This window comes from Syzygium oleosum, unplaced genomic scaffold (genome assembly GCF_021117445.2).
Source record: "Syzygium oleosum isolate NSW1041296 unplaced genomic scaffold, Sole_v2.1 Sole_v2.01, whole genome shotgun sequence".
In the NCBI taxonomy this organism is placed as follows: Eukaryota; Viridiplantae; Streptophyta; class Magnoliopsida; order Myrtales; family Myrtaceae; genus Syzygium; species Syzygium oleosum.
In genome coordinates this window covers 9,233,887-9,248,005 of record NW_026607485.1, presented here as the reverse complement: position 1 = coordinate 9,248,005, position 14,119 = coordinate 9,233,887, and the positions used below count along the sequence as shown (strand labels likewise).

Genomic DNA, 14,119 nt, shown 5'->3' with positions numbered 1-14,119 from the left:
TCTCGAGTACCAAAGCTGCCAACGTTTTATGGTTGTCCCGCGTTCTTTCAATGTTTTGAATGTATCACCTGATGTTCATTAGTGCTTAGCTGCCTCTTTGTATTATGAGATTGAATATCGAATATCATCATGTGAGACTTTGCAACTTATGTATTGTAGAAATTAATATTGCTAATAATTAGATTTAAAATCGAAATTGTCCCTAAACAAAATTCGTCGCAAACTTAGCGACGAATTTTGTCACGAATAGATTTCGTTGCAAATTACCAACAAAAATTGAAATTTTTTGTCGAAAAAATTCGCGATTTCCCACGATTTTTGCAACGAATAATTAGCGACAAATTTTGCAACGAACTTTCCCACGAATTTTGTTTTCGTCGGAAATTACCAACGAAAATTGAAATTTTTTGTCGGAAAAATTCACGATTTCCCACGATTTTTGCAACGAATAATTAGCGACAAATTTTGCAACAAATTTTCCCACAAATTTAGCCACGAATTTAGTTTTCGTTGGAAATTACCAACGAAAATTGAAATTTTTTGTCGGAAAAATTCGCGATTTCCCACGATTTTTGCAACGAATAATTAGTGACAAATTTTGTAACGAATTTTCCCACGAATTTAGCCACGAATTTAGTTTTCATCGGAAATTACCAACGAAAATTGTAATTTTTTGTCGGAAAAATTCGCGATTTCCCACGAATTTTATTTTTGTCGGAAATTACCAACGAAAATTGTAATTTTTTGTCGGAAAAATTCGCGATTTCCCACGATTTTTGCAACGAATAATCAGCGACGAATTTATATATGATTTTTCCAACGAATTTAGCCACGAATTTAGTTTTCGTCGGAAATTACCAACAAAAATTGTAATTTTTTGTTGGAAAAATTCGCAATTTCCCACGAATTTTGTTTTTGTCGGAAATTACCAATGAAAATTGTAATTTTTTGTCTGAAAAATTCACGATTTCCCACGATTTTTGCAACGAATAATTAGCGACGAATTTATATACGATTTTTCCAACGAATTATTAGCGACGAATTTTGCCACGAAATTTTGCAACAAACTTTGCCACGAATTTAGCCACGAATTGATTTTCGTCGCAAATTACCAACGAAAATTCAAATTTTTTTGTTCGTCGCTAATTTCGTTGGAAATTTTTTTGTTCGTCACTAATTTCGTTGGAAATTACCAACGAATGTTGCCACGATGTTTCCAACGAATAATTAGCAACGAATTTTCCAACAAATTTAGCCACGAATTTATCTACGAATTTTGCAACGATTTTTTTTGCGTCGGAATTTACCATCGAAAAATTAAAAATTTTTGTCGCAAAAATTTCCAACACTGAATTACCGACGAATTTTTTTTCGTTGGAAATTCGTTTTGCCACGAATTTTACCACGAATAATTACCAACGAATTTTGCCACGATTTTTGCAACGAATATTTAGCAATGAATTTTCCAACAAACTTCCAACGAATTTTCCAACGAATTTTGCCACGAAAAAATTTCGTCGCAAATTACTAACGAAAATTTAAATTTTTTGTCGCAAAAATTTGCGACGACGAATTACCAATGAATTTTTGTTCGTCGCTAATTTCGTTGGAAATTCGTTTTCCAACGAATTTTGCCAAATTTTTCGTTGGAAAATTCGTTGGAAAACTCTTGTTTTTTTGTGGTGTTAGGAGTAACTTGAACCTTCAATTAGTAAAGAAGCTCGCCTTAGGCGACCTTTCATCGAGCGCGTGCGCACACATACAAAGGGAAAATCAACAAGATTATCTTCAAGAAGATTTAGTTCACGATTCTAATTTAGGGGATACGTCATGACAAAACTTCAGATTATCCTTGAATCATATTTTTTCAGACTTTTGAACTTTTGGAGTAACTTGAATGTTCAATTAGTATATAAGCTCGCCTTAGGCGACCTTTCATCGAGTGCGTGCTCGCGCACATACAAAGAGAGAGATGGTTATGACTTTTGAAGGCGCAATTGGTATAGATGATGTAGCAATGAATCGCGCGTGGCGATGACTCTAAAGTTTTGTCAACCTCATGCTACCCAAAATGCAATGAGACAAAGGTTTTGATGATGTCATGTCGAAAGAATCAAATACACACATTCTATGTGTAATGCATTGCACTTCTTATAGCTGAAGCGGGATTATTTATTCTGAATATTAGGCGAATTTATTCCGATTCATATTGTATTCCACGTAATGAAACTTAATATGATGTGATTAGAGGGATACATATGAAATTATCACAAGCTAAGCAAACATTCATGATTCATGCAAACATAACTAAGTGCGTGCGTAGAAAACCTACTGAACCCTAAAAGCCCATCAATCTTGAATACATGCCTTAGTTGTGGTTAAAGATCCTCTGCCCGGGAGACAACAACATTTTCGGATCGAACTGTGCTTTGCTCTCTTGAAAAGTCCTCCATTTCGGACCAAAATGTTCCATCCACTCTCTTTCGGTGCTGTAATTTGGAAGGTATTGCTTGACCTTAATACCATTATCTTCACAAAAAAGGAGCACCTCCTTATTTTGAAGGTCGAACTCTTGCCAGTCTCCAAGCCCACTTGAATGCAAGAATCCAACCGTATAAAAGACATCTTCATCTGGTATAGCAGCAGACATTCTATCATCCCATCTGCAAAATAGATCAAAATTTGATAAAGGGGTTAAATTCATATATGGCCGGTAAGGTTTAGTGGAGTTTATAATCAAGCCCCTTAGATTTTTTATTTTAATCATTCAATGCACTATAACTTCCAAGTTTTGGCATTTGATGCACCTGCCAGATTTGACCAATTTTCCTACGAACTAATGACATGGTGGATAGGTGGCCAATTTTCTGGATGTCGGGCCATTGTCACGTGGGCAACACATCAACAATTTCATCGAGAAATCTGTCTGGTTTTGGTCAAAGTGCATCAGTTGCAAGAAATCAACCGTTTAATGCATTAATTTGATTAGAATCCAAGTTTAGTGACCACAACTTGTTAACTTTTAGTGACAACCAACGAAATCTATGCCCCAAAATGAAAGTGGTGGCTAGCAAGAAAACATACTTGTCATGGTTCATAGGGTAAATGAGGACAAGTCCGGTTGTTATGTTCTTTTTCAGAACAATGTTCTTGAAAACGCCCGTGTTGAAATCAGCGATGCGAGATTTGGGCACAAATAGGTTGAGCCACGGGTGAGTTTTGTTCTGTGGCCCCTGTTCGACTCCTGCTCTACTCAAGAAATCTACGTAGGCGACATCCTTCTGGAACAGGAACTCGGGGACATGCCTCAAATCTTTCAATATCATCTCCAGGTCCTAATATTGATAAGATAAACAGTGAACTAAGTTAAAAGACAAGAGATCAGATGTTTCTTGTGGGACCGAGCAGAAGCTAATGGAAGTAGGGGTCTCAGAACCGAAGTGGAAAACCGAACAGGAAATTTGATGTGATAAACTGCGATTATAATATATTTGTGTGTGTGTGTGTGTGTGTGTGTGTGTGTGTGTGTGAGAGAGAGAGAGAGAGAGAGAGAGAGAGAGAGAGAGGTACTCCAAAACCCTACTCCGACATATGCACAGATAGCTCAAAATATGACCTAGGATTTTTTTTTTCCTCAAAGATAGTCTGATATAGATCAACATGTACCTTGTCTACTGTACTTTGAGTGCTTCCATCGTTGAACTTGGCTACTTCGATACAGTAGAGAAGCTCGTGTTCGGTCACGAGGGACATCAGCCGCTGGTGGTCCGAGGGAGAGAAGAAAGATATCCAACTGTCGGAATTTCGGCGCATAACAAGCATACCTTCTACATAGTCCAACGCTTCAACTTGGTCCCTTCCATTGCGTGATATCAACCGTTCATGGTCCATCGTAAAAGCCGAAAAATCACTGTATAGCATTCTCACCCACTTAGCCTACAAGGGATTCAGATACAAATGCGTTTATCACCATGTAGATCTCCTCTGTCAACCAACAGAAAGAACACCCTATAGAAACGTATAAACTGACTTCTAGATTTGTTCAATGTCATAGACAGAGTCAACTGCAGCTTATAAAAGGCAAACTCGAGCATACATCGTTCATTTAAAAAGGAATTGTGATTGTCTCGATTCTATAGAATAAGAATAGGTCGATCCTATGAGGCATTGATGATTGAGTCCAGTGCGCTACATACTCTCTTTGGAGCTTGACCCAATGCAATTCTTGCTCTGGTTATTATGCCGAATTGACCAAGACCACCAAGGACGGAGTAAAATAACTGGGGATTTTTGTGGGGAGAGCAAGTCAAAAAGTGCCCAGTTCCTACCAAAACAAAAAAGAAAAATAAATTATATCCTCAACAATCAAGCAAATATGAGAAAATGAAATATATGGTGTGTAATTTGATACTTCGAACGAGAAATAATCCTACGCATCGAAATATAGTCGTCGCTTATTCAAATTTTTTATATTTCAAAACGTAATATCAAATTCCTTGTTATATTGCAACACATTAATATTTTTTCAATGGTAGTCCAGTACGATAGCAACAGACAGGACATCATTGTCTTTTTCCATGAGTGCATACATGCATAAACTAGAAAAATTGGTATTTGGCTAGAGTCCAAAGTCTATCACTTTTTGTCTAATAGATTAGAGAATAAACACAATCGTCGTTCTTCGGAGATTAATCTGGACATATCACTTTAACCCAGTTGACTTATCCGGTCAACATAATATTTCCATTTCAAATCTTCAACTGCTATGAAACAAATCTGGAACATGGGCCGGTGGACGTCAAACCTCCGGTATATTGCGTTGTTAGCGTGGGGATAAAATATAGTAAAGGTCAACTTCTTGATATAACACTCAAAGTACGTAGTTTTTTAGAAAAATAAGATAGAAGAGCGAATTCGCAAAATGCATGCGTTGAGCCTTAATATTAAAATAGACATATGCTAATCAGATAACTTATGAAGTCATGAAACGTATGATTTTTTTCTTTTTTGGTCGGAATGAAACGTATGATTAATTCGTCGACTGTGTTTAACGAATCTGCTTTTGTTGTTTTCTAATTGTGACTTCTCGCAGATGAGTCATCTACAGAGATGATAGGCTCATCGAATGTTTGCAATTAACTGAAAAGACTTTGAACGTGAAGTACTTATGTTCAATCAGTTTCTAGTCAAAATACGGAAGCTGTGGGTGAGTCCACACATACCAGTAATGACATCCATTTCGTAGACATTGCTGATCTGAGGACCATAGCGAAATGTTTCCCCGCTAATGCCCGCATTAGATAGCGTACCACCCAGAGTCAGGTACAAGTAATCTGTCCACGATACCGGTGCAACACCGTGTTTCAGCGTCTCCTCCAACACGTCGATCCAAAGTTGCTGGCCGCTGACATCGGCGTAGTGACCGAGCGACCAGCTCCACGACACGGTGGTCCCGCGCCGCTTGTCACCAAGAGACGTCATGTCCACGACAACCCCATCGCGAGCCATGGCTTGTCCGTGGACAGAGTGGCCACATCCTCTGGCTGAGATGGTGAGAGGAACAGAGTATTCATTGTACACGAACGCCACAAGAGTCGCAATGTCTTCGGGGTAAGATGGGCGAAGGACAGCCAAGGGAATTTCTCGGACGATGAGGCCGTAGTCAACGGAGGCCTCGCCAATGGATTCGGGGTCGACGTGGAGGTCGTCGGCGATGGGGAGAGAAAGGAGCTCGTCGTATGGTGAATTGGTCAGAGGCTTGGATTGGCATGCCATTGGGAGCAATGTGCTCATCATGATAAGTAATATCATCATGCAGCGGGAGGCCATTGGATGGTTTTGTGCCGTTCTAACGTTGGAGGGACAAGGAGGTGATGAGCAAGTTGGTGTGTGTAGGTGTTTGTGGCGGATTTGAGAGGGAGAGCTCCCAAGGGTCTCATATATAAACACGCATGCAGGGAGACTATTGCGCAGCCACGCCCACTTGGAAAAGAAAAGTACTATACGCAAGGTGTAAGAAAATATTTGTGAGGGCTCTTGGCTTTGATTTGCAGAGATTTCGATATCATCAGTCGGCAATTTGACTTTGTCTTATTTCTCTGCAAGACATTAGGGTTCAAACTGTTTTTATGGAGATTCCAATATCACGTAGTCGGTGAATTGATTTTCTTCCAATTTTTTCCTATCTTCTAGACTGGGTTGCGGAAGCAAGAAAAGTGTGAAGCCTAGAAAACCATGTGCTCTATGGGGTTATGTTTATAAGACTCACCTAATCTTCTATAATACTGTGAAGAAATAAATCAATGTACATGCCCACAGAGAAAATATAGAGGTTCATGTACTGGTATATCATCTAACATTGTGGAAACACACTTTGCAGCAACCTTCATTCTCAACACGAAAAATCAATTGGAGGATCTTAAGCTCCTTGAATCAAACACCCAAAGAGAGTTCCAGCTTTAAAATTGAGCTTGAGTGTGTTGTGCCGACTATCGAGGCCGTCAATTTCGATCTGATTGAAGTTTAGGTGGAGTGAGTCTTTCATGATTCTAGTATATAGACTCACATCATCCAACGGTGCATATGAGTCGGGCTCATATGCACCTGGATCATATAAGAATGTTTGGTCAAGATGGTAATCTACTCGGTTGGCTCAACTCGAGAGGACCACATCACTGTTCATTAGTGTTTTAATTATATTTTTTTTGTCGGAATTGTAATAATTTAGTTTAAAACACGAATAAACACAACATTCGATTGTAGTCGACAAGTCTATTATTTAATATGCAACTAATGCGTCCATGGACGGACCCAAAGGGGCCTGCTGTATTTCTATTAGTAGCCTTGGTGTTTAAATAGCAAAAATGAATTATGACTTATTTTATGCAAATGAGGAGGACAAGCCACAAAATTATTTTAATGATTTTTACTTTTTTTTTTGTTGTAGTTTGTATTTTTTTTATTTTTAATTCTATTACCCCAAATCTGTCGTTCAAATAATCTAGTCTGGCCAAACCCTACAACCTAGCGGGGTCAAATTTCTATATATGTACTTAGAAAAGTTCTAAGGACTGCTAACTCGTCTTCTCAAATTAAAACTTTGCATTGACCAAGAACAACGTGTTAGTGGCCAAAAGACGTTTCCAATCTAAACAGGATTCTGTATTTTAATAGCCCAAATCTAGAAAGAAGTTGAGTTGCATGAAAATGAGGGCAAGAATCTCGGACAGCAGAGCAAATCTTGACGTTCGGCAGGGGAAAACGACGTCGGATTCGAGAGGATCATCGCCGTATTGATTTTTTTTTGAGGATATTTGTCAAAGATCAAAGATACGCAACGAGGGTTGCATTAGATTGGATCAATGAATGGCCGTCCTGCTTCTTTAGATTCACGACTTTGACTTCGCTCGCAAAATTTAAAACGTTGGCAACATCGTGCGACTTGGGTTTATAAGCTCTCCGAAGATTCCTCGACATGAACCTCAAGATTCTTCCTTCCATACACGTAAGACTATTTCAAACATTTGCTCAAACGTTTGATCGTGATCTGACGGCCTGGCTTTGGTAGAATTACCTCGTAGTATCCAAATCGAAGTTTATGCGTAATAGGAAAAAGGACATTGTCGTTGGGAAACCTGCTGATAATCTTGGGTCGGATCGATTATGGTCAAGAATTAGGTAACCATCAAGTGGATACACAGAAGATCCTGATTCGGTTTGCAGGATTTTCTTATGATGCATTTTCAAAGCATGGTCTTCAAATTTAGGTGTTGTAATGGTGGGAGGGAGCATCAACAAGATTTTCCTCGAGAAGATCTGGTTCGTGTAGTCTTATTCAAGGGCCACGTGATGACAAATTCCTAGGAAGTAAGTAAGTTGAACATCAATTTACAAATTATTCATTAGGGTGCTAGCCAGTGCCTTGTTAGAAGACACAAGTTGTTTCAACAATGGCTTCCATGAAATCCTTGACCTTTATCGCAATCGGGAACTGAACCCGGAATGCTCCTATTGACATGAGATCTAATTAGCATCTCCCATCTCTCATTTGTCGAAATCTCAAGTGGTTTGCTTAATTATATAGGAGTGGGTGGTTCATCCATGTGGAGCACTAGGTCGAGATCCATATCTAAAGAGCCAAAAGAACCTCTAGTAAAAACAAATTACGACCACTTGAGATAGGACAATCGTTGATGATAATAGCAAGAATGTATGCAAAACCAAGAAAATATTGAACTTTGTAGTTAGAAGCAAATGATCCATCGTAATTATCTACCTCAAAAAATAGCCTTACTCCTTGGAATCGACAAATGATGGAGTTTGATCGGTTAATTGACATTGGTTGAGGGAGAAAACTCGATATGGGGAGAATTGGCAACTACTCGGCATGATCAACGATAACTACACGATGTTTGTCGACGATCACATGGCACAGTTTTCGACGAATGGTAGAGGACAGTCGACAATTATCAGGATTTACGATAAAGCTCATGGATGACCAACTACCGTGGAATCGGCTAAGTGTTGGACACGAAGAAGGGGAAGATACAAATCGAAGATGTTGAATGATAACACTAGTGTGAAGTGACAGTTTAATATCTTAGTGGCTTAAGTTGTAACTGCTTGTGGATAAGATTGACATGCGTAGAAGGAACCTAGGATCTCGAGAGTGCAATTGTAAGCGTACTTAGACCGGTAACTGCTTGTAACTAATTGTAAATAGTGAGTTATAGATATTGGCGGCATGCAATCATGGGGGATATCTCTATGAACACATAACTTCCCGGATGTTTTTAATTAACTTGTAAGTTGTCTTTTCATCTTCTACGTGCGTTTATTATTTCTAGTATTTTACTCTTAGGATTTTTATTCCACCTCTACTTTAAATGCCAAACCATTTCCTATCCAAAATCACTGTGGAACCCATTCCCATAGAAACCTAGAATTCACTTTTTGGTGAAAGGTGTTTCACTATTTGGGTAAGGTCCCGTTTTTGGTGAAACTGTAATGTAAATTGTGACATTCCTGTAGGCGGAGCTGTTTTATGCATTGAATTTACATTGAACTTTACTTAAGAAGAAAAGTAATCATGAGCACCAAAAATAATTTTCCATACCTGTGGGCGTTGGAAAATTAAATCTCAAATTACATTTTATTCCAATTCTTGTTTATCGAAAAGAACCATTTCATAACATTTATCAAAACGTTTTGAACAAGCGAAATGTACTTCAGAACATAAGATATCTAGTTAGGGGTGGGATTGGCAGAGAATCCGATTAGACTACCTGGCCTTTTAGTGGTGGGCCTTTGCAATCCAATCTACCGACTAATTGGCTTCACGGGGGCAATGGACCATTTGAATGCATCGTAGTTGGGCCAAGCGCTTCTTACAATCTTCAATCAAAGTCATGAGATCCCATGCTCTTTGCTCTACGCTCGTAACAAAGAGGTAAAGAGATAAGTTGTGAGTTCCCATGTACCACCTTCTGTTGCGGAAGCCAAACGATCGAACAATAAAATTGACAGAATAAGAAAAAATATCAGACACTACATTTACGTAGTTCGATCGTAGTGACATACGTTCACGGAGAGAGCAGCACGAAATTTTACTATAGATCAAGCGATACAATGGAAATTACAACCGCACTCAAGTCACTCAAACACTCCCGATGTTTCCCAAGCCCCAATTACACCTAATAACTCACGCAGTATTTTGCCCCAATTCCTCACGAAATAATTTCTCAATCTCACGAAGGAATTATACGAAAATTTTAACCACAAGAATTTAATCGACTACAACACTTAAATATCTTCAGGGTGTAATTCATTAGCAAAATCTCCTCTTTGATGATCTTCACAAATAACATCCACTTCTTATTTATAGGCAAGAATTGGATCCAAATTAGGAAACCTCTTTTTAGGAATCCTTCTCCAATTAGGGAACCTTTTCCAATTAAGAAACCATTCAATTATGAAACCTATTCAAAATAGGAGACCTACTTGAATTAGGAAACTTTCTAATTCAGGCTCAAACTCGAAACATATTTTAACACCTTCTGTTTAGACTTCACTTTCCGGTCACAGCTACGTCACAAGTACAAGATGGATTCCACGAGACTAAGGTTCGGACTGCTAGAGGAGATGAAGCTTTAACTAATTTATCAAATCCATCAACTAAACTACCAGTTGAATCTCGACAAACACCGGCAATTGCTCCTTCAGAAGCTCCTTCCAGTAGAAAGCCATCAATATTTTGCTTCAGCAATCTTTGTTCTGGCTATGACCACGCTCCAAGTAAGTTGTCTTGCTTTCTCCCTTTACTGAGCGACCCTGGGTTCCATCTCACGTAATGTATGTTCATTGTAAATGTCGCGTCGACAATTAAGTTCGGTTCTGGCTATTGGCTTTGGAAGATAAAGGCCTATCGAACTCTCCACACATTCCATAAAACTCTGACTACCTGCTCTCTTGACCGTAAATCCATCTTCACGTCAAAGATTTGCATAACCCACCTCTCTATTCTAGCTATACTCTGATGCGAGAACTTGATCTCTAGTCTTAGGTCTAACCAAAGTGCTTTTGTCCAGCGACGGCAGAAAAAGGTGTTCAATTGTTTCCAGGGTTTGTAAACATAGCAGACAAATTGGATCGTGCAAGACCTTTCGTTTGAACGGGTTTTCCATCACCTACCGACCACTTGACATCCTGAGAGATAGAATCCCTGCCTATTAACAGACTTTGACAACCCCAAAAGGGGTGGGATCCCTTACCAGGATTCCAGAACTCACCCCTAGGAAAATATATTCCTTTCAGCAATTGACTACATAAGCGGAAGGGGATTGAGATAGTCTCCATGCATGCTTGCCCAACATAGCCTCATTAAAAGTAATCAGCTCTCTGAAACCTAGACCTCCTTTGTCTTTTCTTGTCTTTAGAACCTCCCATTTCTTCCGGTGCATGCCTGATTTGAACTCATTTTTCCTCCAATAGAAGAATGTTATTTCCTGTTCTACAGCTTTACAAACAGAGATAGGAATCTTAAATACAGACATTGCATAATAAAGAAGAGCCTGCACTACAATTTTAATTTGGATCTCCTTGCTCGAAAACTCGTTCAGGGAACAAAATTGAAAAAAAAAACTATTTCTGAATAGAAATTGTTTCCAAAAACAGAAATGGTACCATACGCACCCTAAATCTCCATCAACCTTTTCAATGGGTTGCTTTTGGATCACTTACGCCACCTTAAGTAATTATAAATATCTCAAAGTGTTTAGACTTTGTTTTCTACTACGCATATCCTTTTCTGTTGAAAGATATGTGAAAAGAGGGTACAGTTGGTTTGTAGATGTAGTTCGTTTATCATATGCGTAGAAAATTTTCGTCAATAAACATTTCAAGAGCTGATCTTGTGAACATTTGCTACGAGTAAATTTTTTTTTTTTTGGGTATGCATTTGAAACATCAAACTCCCTTTACTTTGCTATTGATTTGACAACTACTTTATAAAATTGTGGGGTATATGCATTCACATTAAAAGATTTAATTTCACTCAACTACATCAATAAGTCAATATAGTATACGAGTTTTATTTTGTATAATGTACGTGGAGCATCAATCGATATCAAATATGATCTGATTGATAAATTGGATACGTTTAATACGCTTTTAACGGCTTGCTCTTGTTCACCGTCACAATCTAGAAGGGTACTAAATCCCCTTGGATTATTAATAGAGTGATTTGAGCTAATGTCATTCTATCAGAACAATGAAACGGATTGACCTTTCTCAAATGACCCTTCTTCTTTTTTAATTCCTTGAAATATATACATATGCACGTATGTGGGTGTTGTCAATAACCCCTTTCTTAGAGATGACACTAGTGCTATATCTTGCATGGGGGGGGGTTTGGACACTGCTAGATCGCGCATCACAATTAATTCTTGCAAAAGATTCTTGACGCTCCATCTAAAATTTCAAGAAAATCCTCTGACATTGACTATTTAAATAATAAGATAATAGCAGATAAGTGATGCCGAATCGCGATAGAAAATTGACTAAATATGAATATTTGATAGAGGAACAATTCGTCCTATCAGGTGTGATTATAAAAAATCAAATATCCAAATTCTGCTTAAAACGAAACCCTAAACACTCTTATATATGGTGTTAAACCTAATTATAATAGGAAACGCGAAAAATTACGAAAAAGCCATTAAAATAACGAAAATTGCCTAAAACCCATCTAAACGACTCCGAAACGTAAAAAAAACGACGTCGATCACGGCGAAGCGGTGAGTATTGATCAGAGGCCCGTTTCCACACAGCCGACCAAATTTCAGTCCATTCCAAGTTCACCAACCTAAGTGCATCATCCTCCCCTGCTAGGAAAAAGATTCGCCCTCAAATCTGCTTCAGCTTTATCTTCATTGATATCAATCGCCTCAAGTTCTTCCTCATCTGCATGGTAAGGTGACAAATCCGCTACATTAAAAGTCCCAGATACATTGTACTCACCCGGCAGCTCGATCTTATAAGCATTGTCATTAATTCGCTCAAGAACTCTGAATGGTCTTTCAGCTCTAGGTTGCAATTTGCCAAACCTACTAGCTGTAAAACGCTCTTTTCTAAGGTGAATCTACACTAGATCACCCTCTTTGAAAACGACTCTTTTCCTGCGCCTATCCACTCGCTGCTTATACTTCATGTTTTGCTTGTTGATATGATTATGGATCTGTGAATGTAGCTCTTTGATCTACTTGGCATGCTCATCTGCGTCTGAACTGAACTGCTTGTGAACTGGCAATGGTGTGAGATCTAGAGGAGTAATTAGATTACATCTATAGACTATCTCAAAAGGACTATTGCCTGTAGTTCGATTCTGTGACCTGTTGTAGGCAAATTCAGCCGAGGTAACACCAAGTCCCATTGCCGCAGGTTATCTCCAACCAAACTTCGCAGCAAGTTCCCTAAGCTTCGATTGACAACTTCGGTCTGCCCATCAGTTTGGGGGTGGTGAGAGGAACTAAACTGCAATCTGGTTCCCATGTGCCTCCAAAGAGTGCGCCAAAAGTGACTCACAAACTTCACATCACGATATGAAGTTATGGACTTGGGAACTCCATGTAACTTAACAATCTCCTGCAAAAAATAATCGAGCAACCTGTGAAACATCAAAGGTCTTGTTACAGGGAATAAAGTGAGCCATCTTCGAAAATCTGTCGACAACCACTATTATGGAATCCTTATTCCGTTGTGTTCTTGGCAATCCCAAGATGAAATCAAGGCTGACATCCTCCTAGGGAGCATCAGGAACAGGTAAAGGCATATATAAACCAGCATTGGTACCTCTGGTTTTTGCCACATGACATACGCTACACCTCTCTACAAATCGAGTCACGTCACGCTCCATTCGGGGCCAATAAAAGTGCTCACACAGCAAGGCCATCGTCTTATCCACTCCAAAGTGCCCAGCTAGACCTCCTACATGACTCTCAGTAATAATAGATTCCCTCAAAGAACACTGAGGGATACACAGTCTGTTGCCTTTGAAAAGAAAACTCTCCATAACCAGAAACTATTGAAAGGGCCCTGTTTTGCTCTTCCTCCAAATATCCCCAAAAAAAGGATCATCAACATACAAATCCTTAAAAGAATCAAAGCCCAAAACTCTCACCTGCATCGTAGATAGCAGAGAATGTCTTCTGCTCAGTGCATCTGCTACTTTATTCAGCGCTCCTGCCGTATGTTTAATGACAAAACTAAAAACTCGAAGAAACTCCACCCACTTTGCATGCCTAGCATTCAGCTTATACTGCCCATTAATGTACTTCAAGGCTTCCTGATCAAAATACAAAATAAATTATTCCGAGATAAGATAGTGCCTCCAATGCTCCAAGCTCCTCACTATGGCGTAAAACTCCTTGTCATAAGTTGAATATCTACTCTTCGCTTCATTCAACTTCTCACTATAGAACGCCACATGTTTATTTTTCTAGCTTAGGACGCCCCCAGTACCAACGCCTGAGGCATTACAATGCACCTCAAAAACCTCACCAAAATCCAGAAGTACTAAAACTGGGGCTTCAGTCACCTTTTTCTTCAACAAATGAAACGCAGC

At 39.0% G+C, this 14,119-nt stretch overlaps 1 protein-coding gene across 1 annotated transcript; it reads right to left on the bottom strand.

The window, feature by feature from the left end:
- Positions 1-2,232: 2,232 nt before the first annotated feature.
- On the bottom strand, positions 2,233-10,245 carry LOC115677654 (cytokinin dehydrogenase 3-like). Its single transcript, XM_030600841.2, has 6 exons — positions 10,183-10,245; positions 5,223-5,982; positions 4,197-4,324; positions 3,667-3,936; positions 3,085-3,335; positions 2,233-2,663 (listed from the first exon to the last, which is right to left on the bottom strand). The coding sequence occupies exons 1-6, from the start codon at positions 10,243-10,245 to the stop codon at positions 2,369-2,371; spliced, it is 1,767 nt and encodes a 588-aa protein (XP_030456701.1). The 3' UTR covers positions 2,233-2,368.
- Positions 10,246-14,119: the final 3,874 nt, after the last annotated feature.